Below are 13,541 nucleotides of genomic sequence, written 5' to 3'. Positions count from 1 at the left end.
AAAACTAATTACCTTGTGCCTGACCGCTGCATCTACCAACATATTGGCTATTGGTATCGGATAACCATCCATCGGTGTGGCCTTGTTCAAATCTCTGAAATCAATACAGACTCTCAACTTCCGATTTTTCTTATACATAGGAACTACACTCGATATCCACTTTGCATATTAGCAAGGTCAGATAAATTTTGCTTCTAATAGCCTTTCAGTCTCCTTCTTAATATCATCGAGAATATTTGGATTAAATCTCCTTGGAGCTTGTTTAAATGGCCGATATACAGGTTTGATTGGCAACCGATGTTCAACAATTGACCGATCTAAACCAGACATTTCATAATATTTCCAAGCAAAACAATCTTTAAATTCCTTTAACAAATCTATCAACTTTTGTTTATACTCAGGATCCAATTTAGCACTTATATACATCGGCCTAGGCCTATCTCCAAGACCAATATCTATTTCTTCTAACTCATTGGCCGACGTAAAGCCATGTCCTAATTTACTATAGGTACCATCTATTGGATTATCTATTAAAACAAACTTTTAGAGCCGACTGCTCAGATCGGCTGTTGGCCTTCATCATTGATCCTAATAAAGCCTCCTTCCCATCGCTTACCAAAAAAACACTTAAAATCTTCTAGTTCCCAATACATTGGATCAGCTATTGCTATACTCACAGAATCATCAGCATGAACTAGCTCAACTTTATCTCCATGTCACTAAATCAAGCATTGGTGCATAATCGATGGTACACAACAATTGGCATGAATTCAATCACAACCAAGGAGTAAACTATATGAACCCTTTCCGTCAATGACAAAGAATGTAGTGAGCAAAGTCTTGCTTCCAATTGTCAATTCAACATTTATTGCCCTCTGGTCTTAGACGTATTACCCCCAAAATCCTTGAGCATCATGTCAGTCTCAATCAAATCCTCTAGTCCCTTACCAAGCTTGTGAAAAGTAGTATAAGGCATCAGATTAACAAAAGCATCTCCATCAACTAACATTTTATTCATTGGCTTCCCATCGACAAAACCTTTCACATATAAAGCATTCAAATGTCAATGCTTAATTGGTTTATCAAATATAGCTTGTTGTATCAATGTTAACTGGGCTACCATCTTATCATACTCTGATTCATCAAAATTCGAATAGACTTCTTGATCTACTAGAGCTTTAAATTTAGATGGTAAAAGAAAAGCCATTTGAATATTAGCCAATGGTTGACCCTTATTGACTGTTTGTTTAGCATGCCATACTTGCAGTTTACAAGATTTATGAGCCTGTTCTAATTCTCTGATCCTTAGGCGTTGTACTCTTCTCTTCTGACTTCTTGTTAAACCTCCTAGACACCACTGTCCTTCCTACCAAATATACTCTTTATCATCTTCTTCTTCATAATCAACCCAGTTCTAGTCAACAACTCGCTTTCCAAGCCGATCATGAATGCTTCTATTTTTTATGCGCCGATCCACATCATTACGTTGATATTCAATTCGATCATAGATAGACCGGTGGTTGACTTGAGATTGCCTAAACTCCCAATATTGTTTGTTACATTCTAGGCAATTATTCCTAGTAGGTAATCTCAAACCTTCGTTCTAATAATGTCTGAAGAAAGGGCAATTCCAATGTGACTCAGCTTGTTCTCTTTCATATCTTTCTTCTTCTTGTTGACGTTGATATTCCCTTTCTTCCAACCAACGCTGATAATCTTTTTCTTTCTGCCATTGCCACTTGTTCAACATGATTTGAGATGTAACATATGGTCTCAACGCACCATCTCTCGATGTTTCTCCCTACTCATATCGACTCTTTTGTTGGTCATGATGCATTTTAATTTCTCTATATTCATCAGTCGATATTTACATCTCCGGATCAACTGTTCTAGTTTCTCTTGCCCTGGATGATGTTAAAACTTTAGTTTTCCCTTTGAACAACTTAGCATCAACCATATTATGATCCTTTGGGAAAGAATTATCATTAACTTTAATTTTCTGAGCTGTATCAAATTTAACCTTCCCTTGTTGAATAGCCCTGTGAATATGCTGCCGAAAAATCCTACAATCATTAGTAGTATGAGCGGTAGTATTATGGTACTTGTAGAACTTCTTGTTCTTCAATTGATCGGGAGGTAATATAACATTATTGGTAGGCAGTTTAATCTGTCCCTTCTCAAGCAAGAAATCAAAAATTTTGTCTGCTTTTGTAACATCAAAATCATAACTCTCTTCAACTTCTTTTCCCCAAGGATTTGGAATCATTACTATCTTTTTACCCCAATTCCATTCAGCTGCAGCAATTTCCTCTTCTTCATCATCCTCATCGACTAAATATGGATTATAAACTTTAGTGATTGCAGCATTCTTCTAGAATCGGATATCTCTGTGCATATTCTAGAATTGGCTATTAAGTGCTTCCACCCATTGAGTCAATTGACCTAAATTATTAAATTCTTGCTCAAGCAACTTTTCTCTCCATGTTGGCAACATTTCGTGAACAGCCAACACAGCTAGCTGATCATCAGTCAAATTCAACGAAAAGCATATGTTTCTTGTTTCTTGGAACATCTGAAGGAACTCAGCACTCAATTCATTAGCCCTTTACTTTATAGTTGTCAAATATGTGATCTTTCTTTTCTCTGTCCTAGTATAGAAATATGTATGAGATTTCTTTTCAAGATCACTCCAGTTGGCAATAGAATTAACCGCTAGTGATGAAAATCAAGTGAAAGCTGGTCCTGACAGGGACAAAGAGAATAAACGAACTCGATGTGCTTCCTCAATAGAGGCTTCACCCAACTGAGTAAGATATCGACTGACATGTTCTATTATACTTGTGCTATCTTGACCAGTGAACTTAGCAAATTCTGGAAGTCTGTAATTTGTAGGAAGGGCCACTAGATCATACCACTCTAGATATGGACGTTTATACGAAAAGGTTTGCCCTTTTGGTTTTAAACCAAACTGTTTTTTCATTATTTTGGTTACTCTGATCAACAATTCATCAGCATTTGAGTTTGAATTTTTTAGCAATTGCTAACCCATCTGTGGATTGAAATTTTGAGTGCCTTGATATTCTGGATTTAGAATCATATTGAGGGTATTATAATCTAAACCATAATGATATCCTTGGCGAATATCTATCTGTCGAGCCCCTTGCTGATTTGCTACTTGAAATCTCTGATTAAAAACATTAAGATCTATATCTCTACGAATCCTTTGAACCGATGGTGCTATTTTTTGAGCCGATGGTGGTATTTGGCCTGATGTATCAAAATTAACCATCTGATTCTAAACTTACCCTGTCGGCTCTTGCACATGCTATACTGATGATCCAGGATTATATTGCATTTGATTAGTAGTAGCACCCTGAATTTGTTCAGATGAATTCTGAATTGCCTAGGCATTATCACTCTTAGCTAGTGATGCTCCTTGATGGCTAGTACCGGCTTGATTAGTCCCCTAAGTCAACAGATGCGGAATATTGTAATAATCTGGTCCAACCTGATCAAGTGAAAATCCATGAAACACCTCCTTCATGGTATTGTGGAATGTATTCAAGAAGGCTATAGTATGATTCAGCATTGCATCATGAATAGATTTGTTGATAGCTTCTACAAAGAAACGCCTATCATCAGCTTCGTTTGTATCTGAATTTTCATGCATCAAAACTCTCGGCAGTGGATATTTCTGAATAACTTTATTGTCATATGTTTTGGTGTATGACATCAAATACTTGTTTTGAAACTCCTCTATAACTTTACTAATGACATCTTTATCCTTAGTAGGCAAGTCTTCATAAGACACCATAAGAATGTCCTTGTTATTGTGAACCGCCATGACGATTGTGATCCCATCGGGCATGCCAAAAAGTATGTTGACACAAAAATGTGATGATGTGATCAACACATAGCAAGTCAGGAGATCTGAGTGGAACAAGACCAGAGATCTGATTGGCTTCAACACAGAACCAGTCAATTTTAAAAACCCAATGACGTGCTAGTCAATTTGACATGTAATTAACAAGAAGAGAAAATCTTATCAGAAATTTAAGGTGGAACATGTCAGTGTTACACCAAACATTTCCAAATGTATGGCTAGATAGCCGATTCAATGAGGCTATCGACTAAACAGTCGATATCCAGCGTATCCATGAAAAAAGTATAACATACGAACAAATCGACTGTCTAATATAAATGAATCTACAAACAGTTTGAATCTAATATATTATCATCAACAGTGAGGTTTGATCGGATCGATGCAGCTATGATAATGATAACAAACTAAAGCCAAAGAATCTATAAAATCATCTATATGTTGACAGATTCATAAAAATATGCTATATGCGTGATAGTATAGGCAAATTGGCTAAAATAGCCGATGCAGTCATAGCAAACAAACAGAGTACATATCTTGATCATGAACAAGACCACTAATCAATAATTCCTAATCTAAAGTCTTACCAGTGAGGTTCGACCGGATCGATGCAGCTATGGTAGTGTCATTAGATTAGATCTCATTAACTAATGAGTTTATTCAAGATTGAAACATGTCTTTGAATGCATACTATGTTTGATTGGAATAGAAATAGAACAACCAATCTAGTGGAATTAATCCATCAATCATAAGATTTAAAGAGTGACCAGACTAGAAGACGACCAATTAAGATGATATGATGCCGATCTATCTCTATTTTAATAAGGTGATTTTGTTATAATTAAGAAAACATTAATTATAACAAGATCAATAACTAGTGAATCAACTGAAAATAGCAAATAAATCCTACTAATCTTAGCTGATTCGATAACTGATGATATTGTATTAAATAATAAGTTATTTAATACAAGATTGATAACTTTGATCTGTATTATGATTCGTAAGGGATCAATAAGCTAATACAGCCTTACAAACTATGATACAGATCGATAACTAACTTATATTATGGCTCATAAAAGATCAATTAGCTGATGCAGCTTTACAAGTACAATACAAGTCATGATGGTACTCACAAGCAAGTTGGAGGTCGATCAGTCGATGCAACCCTATTTGCTGAAGAACTCACCGAGATCTACAGTACCTCTACTCCTAATGCGATGGCGAAAGCCGAAAAAAATTGTATTCATTGAATGTTTGTCCCTCTTTACAATAACCAGGGTCTAATATTTATACCAAGAACCTAAACATGAATCCTACTCAAATACGACTCATTATAATTCTTGGAATAAAAGAAAACTTCCTAACTTAATAATAACTTGGGACAATTGTCTGTTGGATATCCAAAGTGATGGTTCTTTGCTGGCGGACACCCACTTTGGAGCATTTTGCTAGAAGATACTCTAGTTCGGTGAAATTAGGCCACAGAACACCGCGGACCGGTTGCAGCCGGTTGAGGAGAGAGAACAGCGGTGAAATGACATTCTTGCCCCTGCCGCTTTCTTCTTGCTCTCTCCCTTTCTCTTTTTTTCTATTTCCTGCGCCACGCCGCCAAAGACGCGGTCCATGAGGATGGTGACCGAACAAGCTCCTCACCTATGGATCTGCATACAAGCACCACGGTAGTTGAGCAGGGCATAAAGCCATCACTGGTTGCCTGAAGCAACCAGAATTTGACACAAAAGTACCAAATAACATACTCGTCGGGTTTCAGCAACGCCCGGCAACACAAAGGCGGCACCGACGCCATTGCCGTACAAATGTCGAAGACGAGCTTGCTAGTCCCGAAGTGCTGAGCACCGACACACGGTCGTGAATCCTCACACCATGGGTCTGATGGCCGCCGTCCTAAAGATGTGCGAACAGAATGAGGCCACCCCTAGTAGGGGTCGTCGCTGGCAGCAAACATGGCCATCGTCGCGCAGACTGCGTGGCAGCCGCAAGCCCCACCAAGAATATGGACGCACTATAGCCCAAACTACAGTGGATGTGGACAAGCAGGCCTTACATGCCACCGCCGTAGCCACCCCAGTCGTCGATGGGCGCGCAGAGCTAAGCCACCTGGCCACCAAGGGTGCGGATGAGCAGGCCCAACAGGCCGCCACCGTAGGCATGGACGAGCAGGCCTATAGGCCACCGCCGAAGCCACCCCGGTCGCTGACGGGTGTGCGAGCGTGAGGTGAGCTAGCCCTACAAGCCAGCTATTGCTGTGGTCACCCAGCTACCACCGCAGTGGGCGAGAACGCCTGGCTATTGCAGCTGCGACGTGAGAGGGGCATAAGTGCGGGCCCATGTCTTCCCCATGGGTGCGAGCGCACGCGAGCGCCTCTGGCCCTGCCGCCGCCACTGCCAGCCCCTATCGTGGGTGCGCATGAGCCTAGTCGACCGCCGTCGCCCCGAGAAAGCAGATCTGGCCGGCCATGAGGCAGACACAAGCGTGGTTCGGCTAGTCGCTGGCCAGGTGCCGCCACAGCCATAGGCACGGTTGAGCGCGTGTGGGAGGTACGCTGGTACGGCCCTCTTAGGCCACCACTAGGCGTGGGTGTAGGCGAGCGCAAGCCGTCGCACAGCCAGCCTCGGTCGCCCACCACCGGTGATTGGCACTGGAGACACGAGCCGACCTGGCTGGCCGCCTGCCTCTCCCTACTCCTTTCCCTTCTATGTTTCCTAAAGAAGATAAATAGAGAGAGGGGAAAGGATAGGGATGTGCCTGGTCAAACCATGTGCATGCGGTGCATGCGGCTCATCTTTTGAGCCCACACTCTCGTACATACTGAGAGAAAGAGTTGTTTATCTCACCACGAGGATGGCGGTGTGTGCACGCGGGTGGAGCCAACGTCCGCGTGCTCCAGAGCGTGCCGTGCTCGGTCGCCATCCTAGTGGACTGAGTCCTCGACGGCGTGGCATGGGAAAAAAGAGAAAGGGAGAGAGGAAGAAGAAATCGGCAGGGGCAAGAATGTCATTTCACTGCTGTTCTCTCTCCTCATCCGGCTACAACCGATCCGTGGTGTCATGTGGCCTAATTCCACCAAACCAGAGTGTCTTCTAGCAAAATGCTCCAAAGTGGGTGTCTGCCAGCAAAGGACCATCACTTTGGATGTCCAACAGACAATTGTCCCTAATAACTTGGATCCCAATTTTCCTTATTCGTAGAATCTGACATATCTCCCTAGCGCCACTCAAGTATAGCCCATTGACACCGTCTACTGATGTCATCCATAAAATAGCCAATTTTGATATTATATCTAAATCAGCTGATACCAATTCTTATCTAATCGATTCCTTGATGACACAATCCTAGAAGCTTCAAGTTCCCGCGTTCTTCTTCCAAAATTTTGGTGTAAACAGTTACATAGGAAATTCGATGTACCAAAAAAGTCAATGCTACTTATAAATATAGAACATAAGGAGTGCGTCGTCAATAAGGGTAGCTCCAATAATTGACTCTTAAACTAGCCCTAAGATTTTTTTTATATTTTAATAGAAAAGAGAGAAAAGCTAGCTCTTGATCAAGAGCTAAACTCTTGCACATATTTCAAGGTTATGTGAGAGTGCCATGTGGGGATGTCCATGCTAAAAGCTAGTGCTAAAATTAAAAGTTAGCATTATTGGAGAAGTTGTCTTAGAGCTAGTAACTAGCTCTATCCATTCCAGGTGCCCTAATACATGTCCCACTTTCACATCTCACAAACTTTTTTTGGAACTCGTGCATTAGTCGGTCTTAATGGAAGTTTTATCATAGCTTCATTTGCATTTAATAGGTTGTCACATAAGTATTTTTGATGAGGTGACAACATTTTTAAGAAGAGAGAGAAAAATGAGTTTCATGAGGATAAACCTCTCTTGGTTCAGTTACCCGGATGAGTCATAGAATCCAATGTCTATAAAATAAAAGAATGAAACTATATATGCATTAAGAGTGATGGTTTCATCCACGTTTCATTGCATTCTACGTTTTTTGAAACAACATATGAAACTCGCCACTAACAATGGCCATTTATCCACTTCTATTCTCTCTCCTTAGCAGAAAGCTTATTTACAAGCCTTTATTATATTTACTCTCTAAGAGTCTCAAATTTTAGTGTATAAACTATCTAATCCATTCAGTTGCTAGCTTCTTGGCCATCCATGGCGTATAGTATATGCAATTAATCTTGACTTTAAGAAAGAGTTTTTGGAGAATAATACTACTCGGTGTTAGCGTGATGAATACTACTAGTATACATAAAAAAGAAAAGTATTAGGGCTTGTTTGGATGATGCGGTTTTCAAAAACTGCAGTATCACAAAACTGTGATTTTGTAAACTAAAGTGACACAAAACTATGGTTTAGAAAAAAAAGAGGTCATAAGTGGAGTTTCTAAAACTCCAAAAAGACTACAATTTTAGAGAGTACTAGATTTGTTGCATCCAAACACCCAGTAGCTTTTAAAAACCAAAGTATTTCTCTAATACTTCAAAAGTACTCCCTCCATCCCAAATTATAAGTCATTCCAAGAATCTTGGAGAGTCAAAGCATCTCAAGTTTGATCAAATTTATATAATAAGATAATAACATTTGTGATGCCAACTTCATTAGATTCTTTATCAATTATATTTTTATAGTATACCTATTTGATGTCATAAATCTTTATAATTTTTTCTATAATTTTGATCAAACTTAAGATGCTTTGACTCTTCAAGATTTTTGAAATGACTTATAATTTGAAATGGATGCAGTACTTTGCATCAAAACCGGGCCTTAGTTGCAACTTCATCTAGTTCCATCTGTCACAGTAAAAAAAAATCTAGGCACATCTATCTTGTTCGTGTGCCACTAGTATTGATCTTGATGACTCGTTCTAACCAGTACATGGAGACATCAAGTTACCATTTCAGATGAGCAACAACTCCCTGAGCTCAAGGTGTCCATTTCAGGTCGAGTCCTGGCCTTAATCCCGCCCCCCCCCCCCCCCCCCCCCCCCCCCCCCCCAAGCCCCCCCAAGAATCAGGATCATCTCCCCTGCTCAGATTGGTGGGAAGCTCCTGGCCCCCGGCTACACACTGCACACCGCACTAGCCAACTTGGTGGCTGTGGCTCCATTATGTCCCAGCAACCCGGGACCCGACCAAGTCTCTTCTCTTTTTTACAATAATGCCAATTAAAAGCCAATCCACTTTACTATGCACTCCCTCCGTCTTAAAGAAAATGCATGCCTCCTATTTTGAAGAGTCAAATAATTTTAAATTTAACAGACACTATACGAAAAAGATAGGGACTTGTTAAAATTTAGGTGTCTGAATTTTATTTTCCTTTCAGGCGATGGTTATTACATATATTTTATATTAAACTGCAGATTTCGTTCATTGTAATTTCTGTAGGCGTAATCTGTAATTTTGGTACCAAGAATAAAAATTCCGTTAGACAAAACCATAAATCCGACAAAATCTGATTTGTATTGACACAAAGTCAACTAACAATTTATAATTATTTCTATAGGCAGATAAGAATAAAAATTTAATATGTTATAACACAAAGACAAATAACAAATTACAAAATTAACAATTTACTTGTGCTTGTTGGTGATACAAGAGTGGTACCTTAAATCATCTTAAAATCTAGACACTTGAAATACACTTCCTTCGTTCCAGATTATAAGATGTTTTGATATTTCTAGATTCATTCCTTTTACTATGAATCTAGACATAACATATATCTAGATGCGTAATAAAAGTTATGAATCTAGAAAAGTCAAAACGTCTTATAATTTTGAACGGATGGAGCAGAAGTGAAAAAGATCATGTCGTTAAACTAATTATAAACTATTTTTAGAAACTTTGTTTTGACGGAGGTAAACTCTGCTTTTAATCATAATAATACACTGTGTTATAGGTTATATACTTGGAGATGCCCATGTGTGGCTCAAGAAGCATGTAAGACACAACATGATGTAATACTATTAGTATTAACCAACTAATCAGTTAATGTTCATCTTTACAATGTTTTCATGTACCTACCACTTTGATTGTTTGGTATATCCACGGATCCACCAACCAACAACAATACTTTGTACTTGGTAAAAAGTTGAGACCAAATACCAAAAAAAAAAAACAAATTAAAAAATGGCCCAAGTCAACCCCCCCATTATCTGTGTTGACGAAACATTTCCTTTTGGGCGCCGACGTACGTGAGTCCACACCCAGCTCGCCCCGCCGTTGCGGTTGCGGCCGTCCGTCAGTGCACACACTCCACCACCGTGCTCGCCGCGCCGGGCATGTCGACGCGGCCGAGCATGGACCCGGCCATGTCGGCGGCCGCGCCGCCGCCGCCGTCGAGCTGGATGCGCATGTCCTTCGCCTTGCTCATGTACAGCTGCTTGACGTTGCCGCCCTGGTTCTTGACGAGGCGCAGGATGCTGCGCTTGGCGTTGTCCCGGAACGGGCAATGCGAGCCGAGGAAGCCGTCGACGAGGTGGATGTACGCCTCCAGGTCGTGGCAGCACGCGGCGTCGGCGTCCGGCCGTAGGTACGGCGACGCGCGGCTGTCGAGGCGGAGCTCGCGGCCGACGTCCGCGTAGCCCGGGAGCGGGAGGCCCGGCGGGAACCGCGGCACGACGTCGTGCGCGTTCACGACGCGGAGCACGCGCGCTCCCCGCGCCTCCACGCGCGCCGCGAACGCCCGGTTGCCCACCCGCGGGCCACCGAAGGAGAACACCGCCACGGGCGCCCTCGCGCGGCCGGCGACGCCGCCGGCGAGCTCGTCCGCGATCAGCACCGCCAGCGCGGCGCCTAGGCTGTGCCCGGTCACCGTGATGCTCACCTCCTCGCCCTCGTACTTCTCCAGCAGCCTCCGCACCTCGGACACGACCATCTCCGACAAGCTCGGGGAGCGTTCGCCGGCGGTCTTGTAGAGGTTCCAGAAGCCGCATTCCACCTTGGCGTTGGGCGTGTCCGGCGCAGCGGTGGAGTCATGGTGGGTGGCCGGGACGAGGCCGGCGCGCACGTTCTCGGCCCACTCGAGGACGGTGCAGGTACCACGGAGCGCGATGACGATGTCGCGGCGGCCCATCCGTCGGATCTCGGCGGGGCTGTCGCAGACCGCGACGTAGCCGACGAGGCTCGTCCGCTGCGCGGCGCACGGCGCGGCGGCGGCGAGCCAGGTGGGGAGGCCGACGGAGGAGGTGGCGAAGAGCGGCGCCGTGATGCGGTACGCCGCGTCCTGGAGCGGGACGCGCGCGCGGCGGCCCGGCTCGGCGTCCGGGCGGGACAGGAAGGCGCCGTAGGCGGCATCGACGAACTCGCCGTAGCGCACGATCTCGCGGCGGAGGTCCGGGTGCAGCGGGTCCAGCAGGCCGCGCCAGCCGTCCTCGCCGTGCAGGCGGCGCCACGCTGCCGCGATGTTCCCGCGCGGCGACGGGCCATCGGGCGCCACGGGCTGGAGCAGGCGCTCGAGCCGGCGCGGCGACAGCGCGGGCGCCGCCACGGCCGACGACGAGTCCTCGCCGCCCCTGGCCGCCCCGGTCCGCGTGAGGAACGACGGGAGCCGCAGCAGCGGCTGCTGCCTCCGCTGCTGCGTAGCGGCGACCACGGCCGGCGCCGCGCTCTCGACGGCGGCGGCGCTGCCGCGGTTGCGGAAGAGCTTGTCGAGGCTGGCGAGGTGCGCGGCGTTGTTGCTCGGCGGAGCCGCGGCGGTGGCTACTCTGGCGCTCGCGGCGGCGGTCACCGCTGGGCGGTGCAGAGACAGTGACGGCGGCGACGGGGCGGTGGACATGCAAGGCAAAAGTGGGAGTGGTCGACGAGACGGCAATGGAAATGGAGCGGCATACAAGAAGAGAAGAGAAGTCGGCAACGGTTGCGGGAGGCCGGCAGAGCAGGGGACTGACTGATCGGACAGCTGCGACCTGGGTGGCAGGAGGAGGCTCTTTAAAGGCGCTGGGCTGATCGCGTCAACGGAGCACCTTCCTACCCGCATCTTCTTCTTCGTCTCTTTAATTTTTCGCGTCAACGATCTCCCTCTCTCTCTCTCTCTCTCTATATATATATATATATATATATATATATAAATAAATAAATAAATAAATAAATATATATATATATATTTTTTGGCGCTCAAGCACTACAGTGCAGTGCAACGATTTCATCCTTACAGTTGTGACGTGACAGCTCGCTATTTTTTTGTTTCATCCTTCAATTTGTGACGTAACGGCTTACTTTTTTTTTCCGTGTCCAGCATTTATAGAGTGTTTCGCTGAACTAGATTATTTACTGTTTATACTGGAATGTTGTGAGAGAAAAAAAACAGAACAAACTGGCTGACGAACCAGCCGAACAGGCGCTTAATTTTGACGTGGTTTATCATATCGGAAATGCAAAGTGCACATCCACACATATAAAGCATATATTTTTAGCATACCACACCTGATTATAAAGCTAGAATTGTATTTTTTAGCATATAATTCTAGAATTGCATCCATTTTTAGACAGTGGGAGTAAGTAATCCTGACTTTTTGTTGTCAACTCATATTTTTTTTCTTATTCATAACTAGAGGTAAAAAGATTAGGCTTATGATGAATAAACTTACAAAAAAAAGGGCCGTTTGGTGGCTGGGTATGTACGGACGGGATACTGACGGCTGCCTGCTGCCTCCCAAGCTGATGCATATTATTTTATTGTTTATTATATTTTTTTTATTGTTTATTCCATGTTGTTTCGATAGCTGCCATCGCGTCAACGGTATGTAGAGTACTAGTTAATCTTAAATTATTAATTATTTTTTGGGGTTTTATTTTGAGTCCAGCAGCCACCGTTCCTACTTGCAAACTTACTGATGATCAGCAGCATATATGTATGCCCTTCTGTGTCTTATGTGTTTCTCTTCTTTTTTTCCATTTTTCTTTCTTTCCTTGCGAGCAAGCTTCTTTGTGCCTTCAGTGATCAGCAGCCACACCTTGTTTAAGGCTGCTAAGAGTGGCATTATTTGTCCCTACAGTATGCATAAATACTTTGCCCAAGTACAGCTAGCTGACTATGAGTTCTATTAATTACTTCCAGTTCAGAAAAAGGCAGCTGCTTGATTTTAAAATAATCTTGTTGGATTCATTAAATCATATAATGAATAGGTCCATTTTTCTGCCACTTGACTCTTCTATTTTTTCTAATTTTGTCCTTGAATTTGAATTATCATCGAAATGGTACCTCAACTATCGATACCGTTCGATTTTGACTCTAAAATCCATTTTCAGTGTGGTTTCCAAGTAACCTAGCTGTTTTCCTCTACGCTGGTGTTTTCCTCCTTATGGTCCGGCCTCTCTCTTCACATGGCCTACTTTCTTTGAACGTATAATATAGGTCCATCTATATATATATCCGAAGTCAAATATTTTTAACTCTGACCAATAGCTATATTCTCATTATATGAATTGTCAACACAAGATTGACATTAATAGACTTATTTAGAAAAAAAAAATGCATTTTCACAATATATCTCTCCTTTCTTTACAAATAATGTTTTTTATAGATAAATTGCTAGTCAAGGTTGTTAAATTAACATGGAACAAAAAGCTTTGTGATCGAAGGAAGTACAGTACAATAGTTGGCAAAAAAAAAACCAACTTGGAGGGAAAAA

The 13,541-nt window shown here is 43.2% G+C and overlaps 1 protein-coding gene across 1 annotated transcript; it reads right to left on the bottom strand.

The window, feature by feature from the left end:
• Positions 1 to 9,923: 9,923 nt before the first annotated feature.
• LOC136472347 (phospholipase A1-Ibeta2, chloroplastic-like) lies at positions 9,924 to 11,823 on the bottom strand. Its single transcript, XM_066470061.1, has one exon. It carries the CDS (start codon positions 11,684 to 11,686, stop codon positions 10,151 to 10,153), a length of 1,536 nt encoding a protein of 511 aa, XP_066326158.1. The 5' UTR covers positions 11,687 to 11,823; the 3' UTR covers positions 9,924 to 10,150.
• Between the last annotated feature and the right edge of the window lie 1,718 nt (positions 11,824 to 13,541).

The sequence above is a fragment of the Miscanthus floridulus genome, chromosome 8 (genome assembly GCF_019320115.1).
Source record: "Miscanthus floridulus cultivar M001 chromosome 8, ASM1932011v1, whole genome shotgun sequence".
NCBI lineage: Eukaryota > Viridiplantae > Streptophyta > Magnoliopsida > Poales > Poaceae > Miscanthus > Miscanthus floridulus.
This window is presented reverse-complemented; position numbering and strand designations above follow the sequence as displayed.